This window comes from Salvelinus fontinalis, chromosome 18, assembly GCF_029448725.1.
Source record: "Salvelinus fontinalis isolate EN_2023a chromosome 18, ASM2944872v1, whole genome shotgun sequence".
In the NCBI taxonomy this organism is placed as follows: Eukaryota; Metazoa; Chordata; class Actinopteri; order Salmoniformes; family Salmonidae; genus Salvelinus; species Salvelinus fontinalis.
In genome coordinates this window covers 2674154-2688138 of record NC_074682.1, presented here as the reverse complement: position 1 = coordinate 2688138, position 13985 = coordinate 2674154, and the positions used below count along the sequence as shown (strand labels likewise).

At 41.7% G+C, this 13985-nt stretch overlaps 1 protein-coding gene across 17 annotated transcripts in view; it reads left to right on the top strand.

The window, feature by feature from the left end:
• LOC129814814 (receptor-type tyrosine-protein phosphatase T) overlaps positions 1-11108 on the top strand; it is a 561458-nt gene extending 550350 nt beyond the window's left edge. For all 17 annotated transcript variants that reach the window (XM_055867855.1, XM_055867868.1, XM_055867867.1 and 14 more), the window contains 2 exons: positions 3603-3738; positions 8149-11108. In XM_055867855.1, the coding sequence (XP_055723830.1) occupies positions 3603-3738; positions 8149-8202 (190 nt within the window). In that variant the 3' untranslated portion in view covers positions 8203-11108. The remainder of the gene's footprint in view (positions 1-3602; positions 3739-8148) is intronic.
• Positions 11109-13985: the final 2877 nt, after the last annotated feature.

The following is a 13985-nucleotide window of genomic DNA, read 5'->3' as shown; positions in this document are numbered from 1 at the left end:
AGGAGCACAGGCTGTAACCCGGGGAGAGCTGAACAAGCTTGTTGCTGGGTATGTAGTCGAGGAAATGCTGCCCTTATCCACTGGTGTTTAGGCCTACATAACGCAACGTTGACAACGTTTGCATTGAGTGAGGATGCGCAATGCTTTGGGGTTGAACACAAAAGTCATATAACAAAAGTAATATTTGTGTAACTCATTGCTTTTCCCAGGGAGTCATAAATAAAGTAATAAAGAAGTAACGAGTAATAGGTAATATATATATATATATTTTTTTTTAAATGTAACGACCCCAACACTGGTGCTAATATGGACACTGTAATTATGACTTGTCTCATAGCCAGAAGCATTAGAGCATTTTAGGTGCCCCAGGAAATAAATAAAAGTTTGAGGGAACCAATCAAAGCTCAACACATTCAGGAGCACATTTCTGTGCGAATACTGTTTGTACAACGGCCTCCTATCCACGCCAGTGAGTCAGCTCGCCCTCACTGACTACTTGAGTCACGTCAGCCAGACTGGCGCAGACCCTAATTCCGCCTCCTCTGATAACCATAATGGTAATAGGGTACCTTCTCTCATTTAGCGAGATGGTTTCATAATGTGCATTACCTTGAACATGTTGGAGGAAATACTTCAGTGGGCGGCAATGAGTCCCTTCAAGACTCTTCAGTACTACTTTTCAGAGATTGGGCCGAGTTTGGTTGAGTGGTCAAGCATTTCTCATCTTTTCCAAATGCCCCTCCCTCCTCTCTCTCGTGTTTTAGGTTTTATGTATCACACGGGTTCTAGTTGAAACCAAATGGTTAGAGAATTGTTAGAGAGTATTTTCATCATTAATGGTCCGACTGTTTGAGTGGTAAGGCATGCAGAATATTGTACGCAGGGGATGCAGGGGCTTGAGGCTGCCCTAATATGGACTTCGTAATACACACATGGGCTTAAGCTCAGTCTATGTGGATTGGATAGGAGATGGGCTACGGTAGTTTTGCTGCTGGGTTAGATTCGTGGGTTTTCCTCCATGTTTTAATGAATGCCCCAGGTACAGTCCCACATCCTGCTATACTGTACATGGTACACCTCTCACATTAATGAAATATATTCAACAAAGTAATACATCATATCGATTGGTTCAGAGATATTGTAAAGGGGCTGTTACAACATAGTTTTTTTGACCATCAATCAAAACTTTGTGCATCCCAATGGGCGATTTTGATCGACTCTCTTTACCCACTCTCTTTTACCTTCTCTCCCTCTTTCTTTACCCCTCTCTCTCTTTCTTTACTCTCTCCTTCTTTCTTTACCTCTCTTACTCTTTCTTTACTCTCTCCATCTTTCTTTACTCTCTCCATCTTTCTTTACTCTCTCCATCTTTCTTTACTCTCTCCATCTTTCTTTACTCTCTCCATCTTTCTTTACCCTCTCCCTCCTGTACTCTCTCCCTCCTGTACTCTCTCCCTCTTTCTTTACTCTCTCCATCTTTCTTTACTCTCTCTATCTTTCTTTACCTCTCTTACTCTTTCTTTACTCTCTCCATCTTTCTTTACTCTCTCCATCTTTCTTTACTCTCTCCATCTTTCTTTACTCTCTCCATCTTTCTTTACCCTCTCCCTCCTGTACTCTCTCCCTCTTTCTTTACTCTCTCCATCTTTCTTTACTCTCTCCCTCTTTCTTTACCTCTCTCCCTCTTTCTTTGCTCTCTCCCTCTTTCTTTAGTCTCTCCCTCTTTCTTTACCCTCTCCCTCTTTCTTTACCCTCTCCCTCTTTCTTTACTCTCTCCCTCCTTCTTTACTCTCTGCCTCTTTCTTTACCTCTCTCCCTCTTTCTTTACCTCTCTCCCTCTTTCTTTACCTCTCTCCCTCTTTCTTTACCTCTCTCCCCCTTTCTTTACTCTCTTTGCCTCTGTCTTTACAATTATGTCCTCCTAAAGGTTTTCTGCATTCTTTGGTTTGGCTGGCGCCTACCCGAGAACCGAACGAGTGTTCGCATACCTTTGACTTTTGCTTGAAAAGACATAAGCCTGGTATGGCAACTGCTTGGCCTCCGACCGCAAGGCACTACAGATGGTAGTGCGTACAGCCCAGTACATCACCGGGGCCAAGCTTCCTGCCATCTAGGACCTCTATACCAGGCGGTGTCAGTGGAAGGCCCTAAAAATCGTCAAAGACTCCAGCCATCCTAGTCATAGACTGTTCTCTCTGCTACCGCACGGCAAGCGGTACCGGAGCGCCAAGCCTAGGTCCAAGAGGCTTCTAAACAGTTTCTACCTCCAAGCCATAAGACTACTGAACGGCTAATCAAATGCCTACCCAGAATATTTGCAACCCCCCACTACGCTGCTGCTACTCTCTGTTATTATCTATGCATAGCCATTTTAACAACCCTACCTGCATGTACATAATTATCTCAAATACCTTGACACCGGTGCCCCCGCACATTGACACATTGACTCTGTACCGGTGCCCCTTGTATATAGGCCCGCTATTGTTATTTACTGCTGCTCTTTAATTATTTGTTTTTCTTATCTCTTATCTTTTTTTAAACTTTTTTTGTAGTTATTTTCTTAAAACTGCATCGTTGGTTAAGGGCTTGTAAGTAAGCATTTCACTGTAAGGCCTACACCTGTTGTATTCGGCGCATGTGACAAATAAAATGTGATCTGATTTGACATTTGCTTGAGAAACGAGAAATAGTACTGTTTGTCCATCTTGAGACGCAGTAGCCAGTATACACTTCCTCAAAATAGTTCAAATTAATCTAAGATAACTCAATGAATCTGTCATTAATTTCAACGTTTTTGCTAAGGAGATCTTAGTCACGCAATTGTACATCTAACTAGGATGTTTGTTGCAGTATTTATCACCTGAAAATGTGTCCCACGTTCTCAACTGAAAACGGAAAATGAGTCAGCTATCGTCGATTGACAACAAATACTTAATTGAAGAATCTCTGCTGTTGACCAATCACCGACGAAGGGGCGTAGACTTTAGTTTCTGAAATTCGGCTTGCATCTATTTATTTATTATTATTATTTAAAAAAAAATTACCGTTATTTTACCAGGTAAGTTGACTGAGAACACGTTCTCATTTACAGCAACGACCTGGGGAATAGTTACAGGGGAGAGGAGGGGGATGAATGAGCCAATTGTAAACTGTAGAAATCTTTGTAAAATCTAGAAAGAAATGTGTGTGCACGAACAGCTGGGAAATCCTTGCTGAAGGCCAAAATGGACAAAAAACGTTGCATAACGTCGTCATAATATATGCACAAACTGTTTCCGATGGGAAGCATGAGGACGCCTGTATTCGCTCTCTCTGTCCCATTCTCATCCCCCTCTTTGTCTTAATTATTCCCTCTTTCTGTCCCTTACCCTGCCGCTCCATTGCTCTCCCTCTTCATCTCTCTCCCTCTTCATTTACCTCTCTCCCTACCTTGTTCTCGGTCTCATTCTCGCCATCTTCCTTTGGCCTTTTCTACCTTTCTGTCCCTCTTCCTCGCTCTCTCTGCCCCTTTCTCATCCCTCTCTTTACATCTCTTTTAACCGTTCTCTCTGGCCCATTTATCCACCTTTCCTTACCTATCTTTTAACCTCTCTCTCCAACAGGATGGGTGGTGGACGTAGCGGTACCTTCTGTGCCATCTGCAGCATCAGTGAGATGATCCAGCAACAGAACATTGTAGATGTGTTCCACACCGTCAAGACCCTGAGGAACAACAAATCCAACATGGTGGAGACTATGGTACGTTACACTGACCACAACAGGTGATGTGGTACTGTATAGGTGGCTTGAGGAGGGTTATTAGTACCTATCAGCAATATAGGACACACACTCAGAACACACAGTTGTGGCTGTATTGGACAGGTTCAAGACCATACGCAGACGGGTAGACACAGCCACAGAGGCACACGCACGTACGCACACACATTCTCAGGCTGATGACTTGCTATTGCAGGTGTTGTGTTAATAGATGTTTCTACGCCTTCTCATATAGCCTCAGAAACCAGATGCTTCATTTGACAGATCCATCCCAGGATGGGCACAGCTGTTCGCTTAGAATTAAAGTCGATTTTGGGGCAAAAGACAACTACTCTAATAAAAATGTTATTGGTGACTTTGAAGATAACGTCATAATACTCCATGAAATTTTGATGAAAGACGATTTGATTCTCTTTATTTTTTTATCTAGTGTTATACCACAGCATTGTTTAATACACTTTTCTGATTGGCTAGAAGGGCATTCTAGAATGGACATTAAAACCAGATAACGGGTCATCTTGCAATCATGACGCAATATGCCCCTACACATGCAGATCGTACTTGCTATAAAGTTACAGAAAGCTAAACCAACAACTACACAAACTGAAATTGGATACATTGTAAATACAGGTCCATCAAGGAAAAAAATTAGCTAGCTAGCATTGATTTTTTTCTGCAGAAACATCTTCTTTGAGCATTTGATGACCTAAGGTGGTGAGTGATGAACATGAATTTCTCCTGTCTCCTCCGCATCTAAAGTTGTCAAATCCTCCAACATGTTACTAGTTTGATCTGTTAGTGAAGTAAGCTTGCCTGTTTGTCTGAAGCCTTGATGGTTTTTGCGACTGCACTTGAAGAAACTTGAAAAGTTCTTGAAATTTTCCGTATTGACTGACCTTCATGTCTTAAAGAAATGATGGACTGACATTTCTTTTTGCTTATTTGAGCTGTTCTTGCCATAATATGGACTTGGTCTTTTACCAAATAGGGCTATCTATTCTGTTTAACACCCCTACCTTGTCACAAAACAACTGATCAACGCATGAAGAAGGAAAGAAATTCCACAAATGTGCTTTTAACAAGGCACACCCATTAATTGAAATGCATTCCAGGTGACTACCTCATTAAGCTGGTTGAGAGAATTCCAAGAGTATGCAAAGCTGTTATCAAGGCAAAGGGTAGCTACTTTGAAGATTTTCAAATATAAAATATATTTTGATGGAACACTTTTTTGATAACTACATGATTCCATATGTGTTATTTCCTAGTTTTGATGTCTTCACTATTATTCTACAATGTAGAAAATAGTAAAAGTAAAGAAAAACCCTGGAGTAGCTGTGTCCAAACTTTTGACTGGCACTGTATATATAGTGCATTCGGAAAGTATTCAGACTTATTCTAAAATAGTTTTTTTAAATCCTCATCAATCTACACACAATACCCCAAAATGACAAAGCGAAAATTTTCCAAATGTATACAATAATTAAAACAGGAATATGACATTTACATAGTTATTCAGACCTTTTACTCAGTGCTTTGTTGAAGCCCCTTTGGAAGCAATTACAGCCTTGAGTCTTCTTGGGTATGACGCTGCACCTGTATTTGGGGAATTTTTCCCATTCTTCTCTGCAGATCCTTTCAAGCTTTGTCAGGTTGGATGGGGAGCGTCGCTGCACAGCTATTTTCAGGTCTCTCCAGAGATGTTCGATCAGGTCCAGGTCCAGGCTCTGGCTGGGCCACTCAAGGACATTCAGAGACTTGTCCTGAAGTGTGCTCAGTATCGTCCTGTTGGAAAGTGAAACTTCAATTCGGTCTGAGGTTAAATGCTGGTCATGGCTCAGATCAACACCATATTCCCAAAAACCCTAGACCCACTCCAATTGGCATACCACCCCAACAGATCCACAGATGACGCAATCTCTATTGGACTTTACACTACCCTTTCCCAACTGGAAAAAGGAACACCTATGTGAGAATGCTATTCATTGACAACAGCTCAGCGTTCAACACCATAGTACCCTCAAAGCTTATCACTAAGCTATGGACCCTGGGACTAAACACTTCCCTCTGCAACTGGCTCCTGGACTTCCTGACGGGCAGCCCTAGGTGGTAAGGGTAGGTAACAACACATCTGCCACACTGATCCTCAATACGGGGGCCCCTCAGGGGTGTGTCAATAGTCCACATCTGTACTCCCTGTTCACCCATGACTGTGTGGCCAAGCATGACTCCAACACCATCATTAAGTTTGAAGACGACACAACGGTGGTAGGCCTGATCACCAACAACAATGAGACAGCCTATAGGGAGGAGGTCAGAGACCTGGCAGTCTGGTGCAGGATAACAACCTCTTGCTCAACATGATCAAGACTACGGAGATGATCGTGGACTACAGGAAAAGGAGGGCCGAGCACACCCCCATTCTCATGAATGGGGCTGTAGTGGAGCAGGTTGAGAGCTTCAAGTCCCATGGTATCCACATTACAAACAAACAAACATGGTCCAAACACACCAAGATGGTCTTGAAGAGGGCATGACAATGCCTATTCCCCCTCAGGAGACTGAAAAGATTTGGCATAGGTCCTCAGATCCTCACAAAGTTCTACAGCTGCACCATCGAGAGCATCCAGACTAGTTGCATCACCGCCGGGTATGGCAACTGCTCGGCCTCCGACCGCGAGGCACTACAGAAGCTAGTGCGTAATGCCCTGTATATTACTGGGACCAAGCTTCCTGCCATCCAGGACCTCTATACCAGGCGGTGTCAGAGGAAGGCCATAAAAAAAAAAACCAAAGACTCCAGACACCGGCAAGCGGTACCGGAGCGTCAAGTCTAGGTCCAAAAGGCTTTTTAACAACTTCTATCCTCAAGCCATAAGACTGCTGAACAGCTAATCAAACGGCTACCCGGAATATTTGCATTGATACCCCCCCCTTTTTTTTATGCTGCTGCTACTCACTGTTAATTATCTAACGATAGTCACTTTACCTCTACTTACATGTACATATTACTTCGACTAATCTGTACCACCACACATTGACTTGGTACCGGTACCCCTTGTATATAGCCTTGTTATTGTTATTTTATTATAGGCCTTTTATTTTTGTAACTTTTGTTTATTTAGTAAATATTTTCTTAACTCTTGTTTTTCTTCAAACTGCATTGTTGGTTAAGCGCTTATTAGTAAGCATTTTACGATAAGGTTTACGCCTATGTGACAAATAAAATTGCATTTGATTTGAGGTTGTGAGCGCTTTGGAGCAGGTTTTCATCAAGGATCTCTCTTGACTCCGTTCATCTTTCCTTCGATCCTGACTAGTCTCACAGTCCCTGCCACTGAAAAACATCCCCACAGCATGATTCTGCCACCACCCATGCTTCACCTTAGGAATGGTGCCAGGTTCCCTCCAGATGTGACGCTTGGCTTTCAGGCCAAAGCGTTGAATCTTGGTTTCATCAGACTAGAGAATTTAGTTTCTCATGGTCTGAGAGGCCTTTAGGTGCCTTTTGACAAACTCCAAGCGGGCTGTCATGTGCCTTTTACTGTGCTTCCGTCTGGCCACTTTACCATAAAGGCCTGATTGGTGGAGTGCTTCAGAGATGGTTGTCCTTCTGGAAGGTTCTCCCATCTCCACAGAGGAACTCAAGAGCTCTGTCAGAGTGACCATTGGGTTCTTGGTCACCCCCCTGACCAAGGCCATTCTCCCCCGATTGCTCAGTTTAGTGGCCAGCTGTAGGAAGAGTCTTGGTGGTTCAAAACGTATTCCATTTAAGAATGATGGAGGCCACTGTGTTCTTGGGGACCTTCAATGCTGCAGACAGTTTTTGGTACCCTTCCCCAGATCTGTTCCTCGACACAATCCTGTCTCGGAGCTCTATGGACAATTCCTTCAATCTCATGGCTTGGTTTATGGTCTAACATGCACTCTCAACTGCGGGACCTTATATAGACAGGTGTGTGCCTTTCCAAATCATGTCCAATCAGATGAATTTATCACAGGTGGACTCCAATCAGGTTGTAGAAACATCTCAAGGATGATCGATGGAAAAAGGACGCTCTTGAACTCAATTTTGAGTCTCATAGCAAAGGGTCTGACTGCTTATGTTAATAAGGTGTTTCTGTTTTTTATTTGTAATACATTTGTGGAAAAAATCTAAAAACCTGTTTTCGCTTTGTCATTATTGGGTATTGTGTGTAGATTGATGAGGAATATGTTTGATTTAATCAATTTTAGAATAAGGCTGTAACAAAATATCAAATATCAAACTAATCTCTGCTTGTTTTTCCTTTTAATTAATTATAAAAAAGTGAGTCAAATTTCAGACAGATTGGTAATATGACAATCGTGCCAATGACTGACTAGTGCTCTGTCTTTATTTCCCTTTTCTAGGAACAGTACAAGTTCTGCTATGAAGTTGCTCTGGAGGCCCTTAGCTCATTCTGAGAGAGCAACGCTGCCTCTCGTGTCTGTGGGACACAGTGCTGACACTGCAGAGACACCAACCCATACGAGGCAGCGGATGTGTGTGTGACCACACACACACACGTGAGAAACTCTATACTGAAGAAAAAACGCCCTCCACACTGGGGTTGTGTGCGCTTTTGCAAGACCGGGACCCCTTTTGCTTGTGTAAAGAAAAAATGGAATGAAAACCTTTAGACACAGCTTTCATTCTCTTTCTTCAATGTCCATCTTGGACTGTGATGTGATCTTGTACAGTCATTTCCTTTTTAGATATATGCCTTGAATTTTATTCCCTCAGTGTAAAAATACAAACCAAGAAAATAAACCGACATGGCTTCCGCTGATGGGGATTAAAAAAACACACAAAAACAACACAATCAGATTAACAAACAGAACCGATACCACCGTACAGACGAAGACAAATGCAAGATGCGAAGATTTGAACTCTACCTGGCTTTGCATCTCTTTTTAAAGAATATTAATTTCGACTGTATTATATATTTCCCCCCTGTTTTAACAGACACAAAATGGCAGATATTTTTTGTAATTCTTTGGATTTTGTGGTTCCTGCAACTCCTTTACATCCATGTGCACACGCTGGTTTTCTCACATTCGCAAAGTGGCATTTTCTGTCAATGGCTTGGTTTCTTTTGGTGTTGTGGCATGTTCTCATCCTCTTGTGCTGTGCAGACAATCATGAATTATTCTGGGCCTGGTTTTCAAAAGCATTTTAAGACTAAGATGTGTTTGGGAATCCAGGCCCTGGTTTGCTGCAATGAAAATGAGAGAAGAGTCAGTCAACACTTTGGCATTCTATGCTGGCTCGACACATTATTCATCTAAACGTATTTTACATTCATGTGTTTTGTCATTTGCACTGTATTTTGCACTGCTTTGCCTTCAATCCCATTTTAAAATGGTGTCGTGTAGGGGAGGCTAGGGGCAATCGTAACAGGGAGCAGTTGTAACACATTGCATTTCTCCAAACAGAAACAAGCTGGAGTGATGAAACACACACAGTACATTTATGTTATGTCTGCTTGAAAAGTTACAGCCAGATATCTCACTATATTCACTTTTAAATGGGCAAATGTTGTTTTTTTTTCAGGGATGAAAGTCGTTTTTTCCACCAGTTGTATTTTTATTATACTGCTCTTAGCATTAGTGTCCAATAATTCAAACTATCATCATTTTCATCACTATATGTTGACTAAACATTGACATAAATGACATGTCACTATTGTTGTCTCTTACTAGGCACATGAGGTTTTGTCATGGCTGCTGGGTTGGGGGCAATTGCCAATTGTAATTCAGTGTTAAAATGACCCTGAGCCAAGCAGCCAAATTATGAAAACAAGTGATTTTAACTTTAAGATTGTATGAATTATACAAATAACTTTAAATAGCCGTGGGGTCCTGCAGAGTGCCACAGAAATTGTAAACAGATATAATCTGGAAACCATCATATTATTCAGATATTTTGAGAGGAACCAAATGGCCATGCACAAACACGGGTGTTACTGTAATTATTGGTTACATACATAGAAATATTAATACTTATTGAAAAATCATTACTTACGTCTATGATAATATGATAACTTAAAAAACATTCATGTTTATGAATTAAGTGAATTTATTTTTTTTATTTTTTTAGGTGTTACATTTGACCCCAGCTACTGTTACAATTACAGGGCAAATGTAATGTCTGGACCTTTTGGATTACAATCAATATTGTGATCTGACAGTCATATGTACAGACATATAAATGGTATGAATGATTAAGACACAGATGTCAATTTCTAATATAAATAAAAATGATTGACCTATTTCGAGTGGTCTCTGAGCAAAAGAGTAAAATGCAAACATTTTTACAATTGCGCCAGTCTCCCCTAATTTGGTCGATAGTGCCATACTCACATCTTTAAACATATACAATTTTAACGAAATTGTGCAGAAACATATCAGCCTAGGGATAGAGTGGGACAACATTCTATTAATGTGCGCCTCAAGCTTGTCAAGCACCGTAGCAGCCCCCACCCTACTGTTTCCCAGTCTCAGGATTTGGATAAGAAGACTATTTTGTTTTTCATCCCTGTCCATTCTGCGCTCATATTCTACTTTATAAGAGCAGTTTGGCTTATTGTGAGGCTGTCCTAATATGGACACCGTAACCGTGTCCTGCCATTACTCTCCGCCCATGCATCTTATGCATACTGTTTGGAGAACTTCGGATTGTCTTCATCCTCACTAGACATGGAAACAGAATCCATCTGAGATTGTGAATCCAACTGTTGACTGAGGGCGGGATTCAATTAAAGCGCTCTAGTCGACAATGCTACCTTTGAAGGCAGCGTTTGCGGAAATCGTATTTAAGGAAAATGCTGCAGATGGCTCAATTGGAAACTACCTTTAAATGTCAAGCTTGCTATAGAGAGTTTCGGATTGAATCCCGGCCTGGGATTTTTGCACGGGTTTTCTGTCCATTGAACAGTTTTAGTACAGGATTGTACAGGGCTTTGTCCGAAGAATGTTTTGCTGAACATGGACAGTGACTTCCAGTATGAGGTGTAGAAGAAGTATTGTGTCAACACACAGCATAGTTGTGTTATTAACATGCAGCCGTTTGGTGACTGGAACACAAAGAGAAACAGTGTTGGAATTCTAATGACGAGAGGTCAATGTCAATGCAAGTTGTTTGTTTTGCTTTTCATATTTCCACTGTCTATATTATATTTCGTTTTTCCTCATTTTTTTTCTCTTGAATTTGTTCAAATAAAATGTTGTCTAGCAAAGTGATATTTAGATCTGGTGATGAAATTGCCATGGTTGTTTTGTTGTTTAAAAATGTGGTTACATCAAATAAAGGGACCAAAATGTTGAGCAAATGATTGAAATTTAATTTTTTCAACACATTTTATCGACCAATTTACAACTATTGATATTATCTACAGTAAATGTCAAGCCTACATTACAGTAGGAGTGTGAAGGTGAAAGGTCAATCTCAGGAACGATCAAACCAAATACTGATGAATCAAGATCCGAACCTCCTCCCATTTTAACTATTTATTCCCAGACACCACATTCATATGCATGAGCACATTTGCATATGCATCAATGACAGAGATGCACCTTGGCATTATCCTTATCAATCATGGCTAACTGAGTCCTAAGAGAGCCTCTCTGCTTGTCATTTTCGCTCCCGTCATATATATGTGTGTGGACAGAGTGTTACACAGTAAGACTTACACGGACACATGCAAATTAACTAATTAATTCGAGTCCCATCCATTTAACGTTATAAATGTTGCGTACGCACAAAATATGCCACAACCTGCGTGCGCCAGTTGTCAGCAAATGTTGACATTTATAAAATATGAACTTGTCGTGAGAATGTGCTTATCCCCCCGCAAACTTTAGACCACGCGTGCGCACAGTTTCTCGTGGTTGACGTCTTGCATTGCAAGAAGGTAAAAGTAGTCTAGTAGTAGCCTCGTGCAAATGGGGAAAATATGATGACACTCTTATTTAAAACAAATGAACAGGTAGGCCTAGCTAAATATCAAGATATAACAATATGCAATAATTTGCCTTCAGTGAGAAGAGCAAAAATCTATGTATATTTTATTCTATAATAATTAGAAAGTCATATTTTTATTTCCATGATCATTAAAGAATACATTCCTCAGCTTTTCTGACTGTGATGGTTTCATAGGCTACTCGCTAAATAGCCTATAGGCCTACAGCATTTAGGATAGGCTACCATTCATGCTATCTCTTATTTACTTGGACTCTACAAGGTGTCGAAAGCATTCCACAGGGATGCTGCCCCATGTTGATCCCAATGCCATCCACAGTTGTGTCAAGTTGGCTGGACGTCCTTTGGTTGGTTGACCATTCTTGATACAGTGCCTTGCAAAAGTATTCACCCCCTTTGCCGTTTTTCCTATTTTGTTGCATTACAACCTGTAATGTAAATAGATTTTGATTTTGATTTCATGCAATGGACATACACAAAATAGTCCAAATTGGTGAAGTGAAATGAAAAAAGTAACTTATTTAAAATAATTTAAAAAAATCTAATGGAAAGTGGTGCATATCAAATCAAATGTATTTATATAGCCCTTCTTACATCAGCTGATATCTCAAAGTGCTGTACAGAAACCCAACCCACGGTGGCTAGGAAAAGCTCCCTAGAAAGGCCAAAACCTAGGAAGAAACCTAGAGAAGAACCAGGCTATAAGGTGTGGCCAGTCCTCTTCTGGCTGTGCCGGGTGGAGATTATAACAGAACATGGCCAAGATGTTAAAATGTTCATAAATGACCAGCATGGTCAAATAATAATAATCACAGTAGTTGTCGAGGGTGCAGCAAGGCAGCACCTCAGGAGTAAATGTCAGTTGGCTTTTCATAGCTGTTCATTAAGAGTCTCTAGAGAGTTGAAAACAGCAGGTCTCGGACAGGTAGCACGTCCGGTGAACAGGTCAGGGTTCCATAGCCGCAGGCAGAACAGTTGAAACTGGAGCAGCAGCACGGCCAGGTGGACTGGGGACAGCAAGGAGTCATCATGCCAGGTAGTCCTGAGGCATGGTCCTAGGGCTCAGGTCCTCCGAGAGAGAGAAAGAAAGAAAGAATTAGAGAGAGCATACTTAAATTCACACAGGACACCGGATAAGACAGGAGAAGTACTCCAGATATAACAAACTGACCCTAGCCCCCTGACACAAACTACTGCAGCATAAATACTGGAGGCTGAGACAGGAGGGGTCAGGAGACACTGTGGCCCCATCCAATGATACCCCCGGACAGGGCCAAACAGGAAGGATATAACCCCACCCACTTTGCCAAAGCACAGCTCCCACACCACTAGAGGGATATCTTCAACCACCAACTTACCATCCTGAGACAAGGCCGAGTATAGCCCACAAAGATCTCCGCCACGGCACAACCCAAGGGGGTGCGCCAACCCAGACAGGAAGATCACGTCAGTGACTCAACCCACTCAAGTGACGCACCCCTCCAGAGAGAGCAAGGGCGGTTTGTTGCTCCAGAGCCTTTCCGTTCACCTTCACACTCCTGGGCCAGACTACACTCAATCATATGACCCACTGAAGAGATGGGTCTTCAGTAAAGACTTAAAAGTTGAGACCGAGTCTGCGTCTCTCACATGGGTAGGCAGACCATTCCATAAAAATGGACCTCTATAGGAGAAAGTCCTGTCTCCAGCTGTTTGCTTAGAAATTCTAGGGACAATTAGGAGGCCTGTGTCTTGTGACCGTAGCGTACGTGTAGGTATGTATGGCAGGACCAAATCGGAAAGATAGGTAGGAGCAAGCCCATGTAATGCTTTGTAGGTTAGCAGTAAAACTTTGAAATCAGCCCTTGCATTAACAGGAAGCCAGTGTAGGGAGGCTAGCACTGGAGTAATATGATCATACTTTTGGGTTCTAGTCAGGATTCTAGCAGCCGTATTTAGCACTAACTGAAGTTTATTTAGTGCTTTATCCGGGTAGCCGGAAAGTAGAGCATTGCAGTAGTCTAACCTAGAAGTAACAAAAGCATGGATTCATTTTTCTGCATCATTTTTGGACAGAACGTTTCAGATGTTTGCAATGTTACGTAGATGGAAAAAAGCTGTCCTTGAAACAGTCTTGATATGTTCGTCAAAAGACGAACGTCAAAAGACGACTCGGGTCTCCGGTGTGAGAAACAGTCACTTAGCAAAACTGAGCCACTAATAGTCGTAAAACTCCCGAAAAAATTTC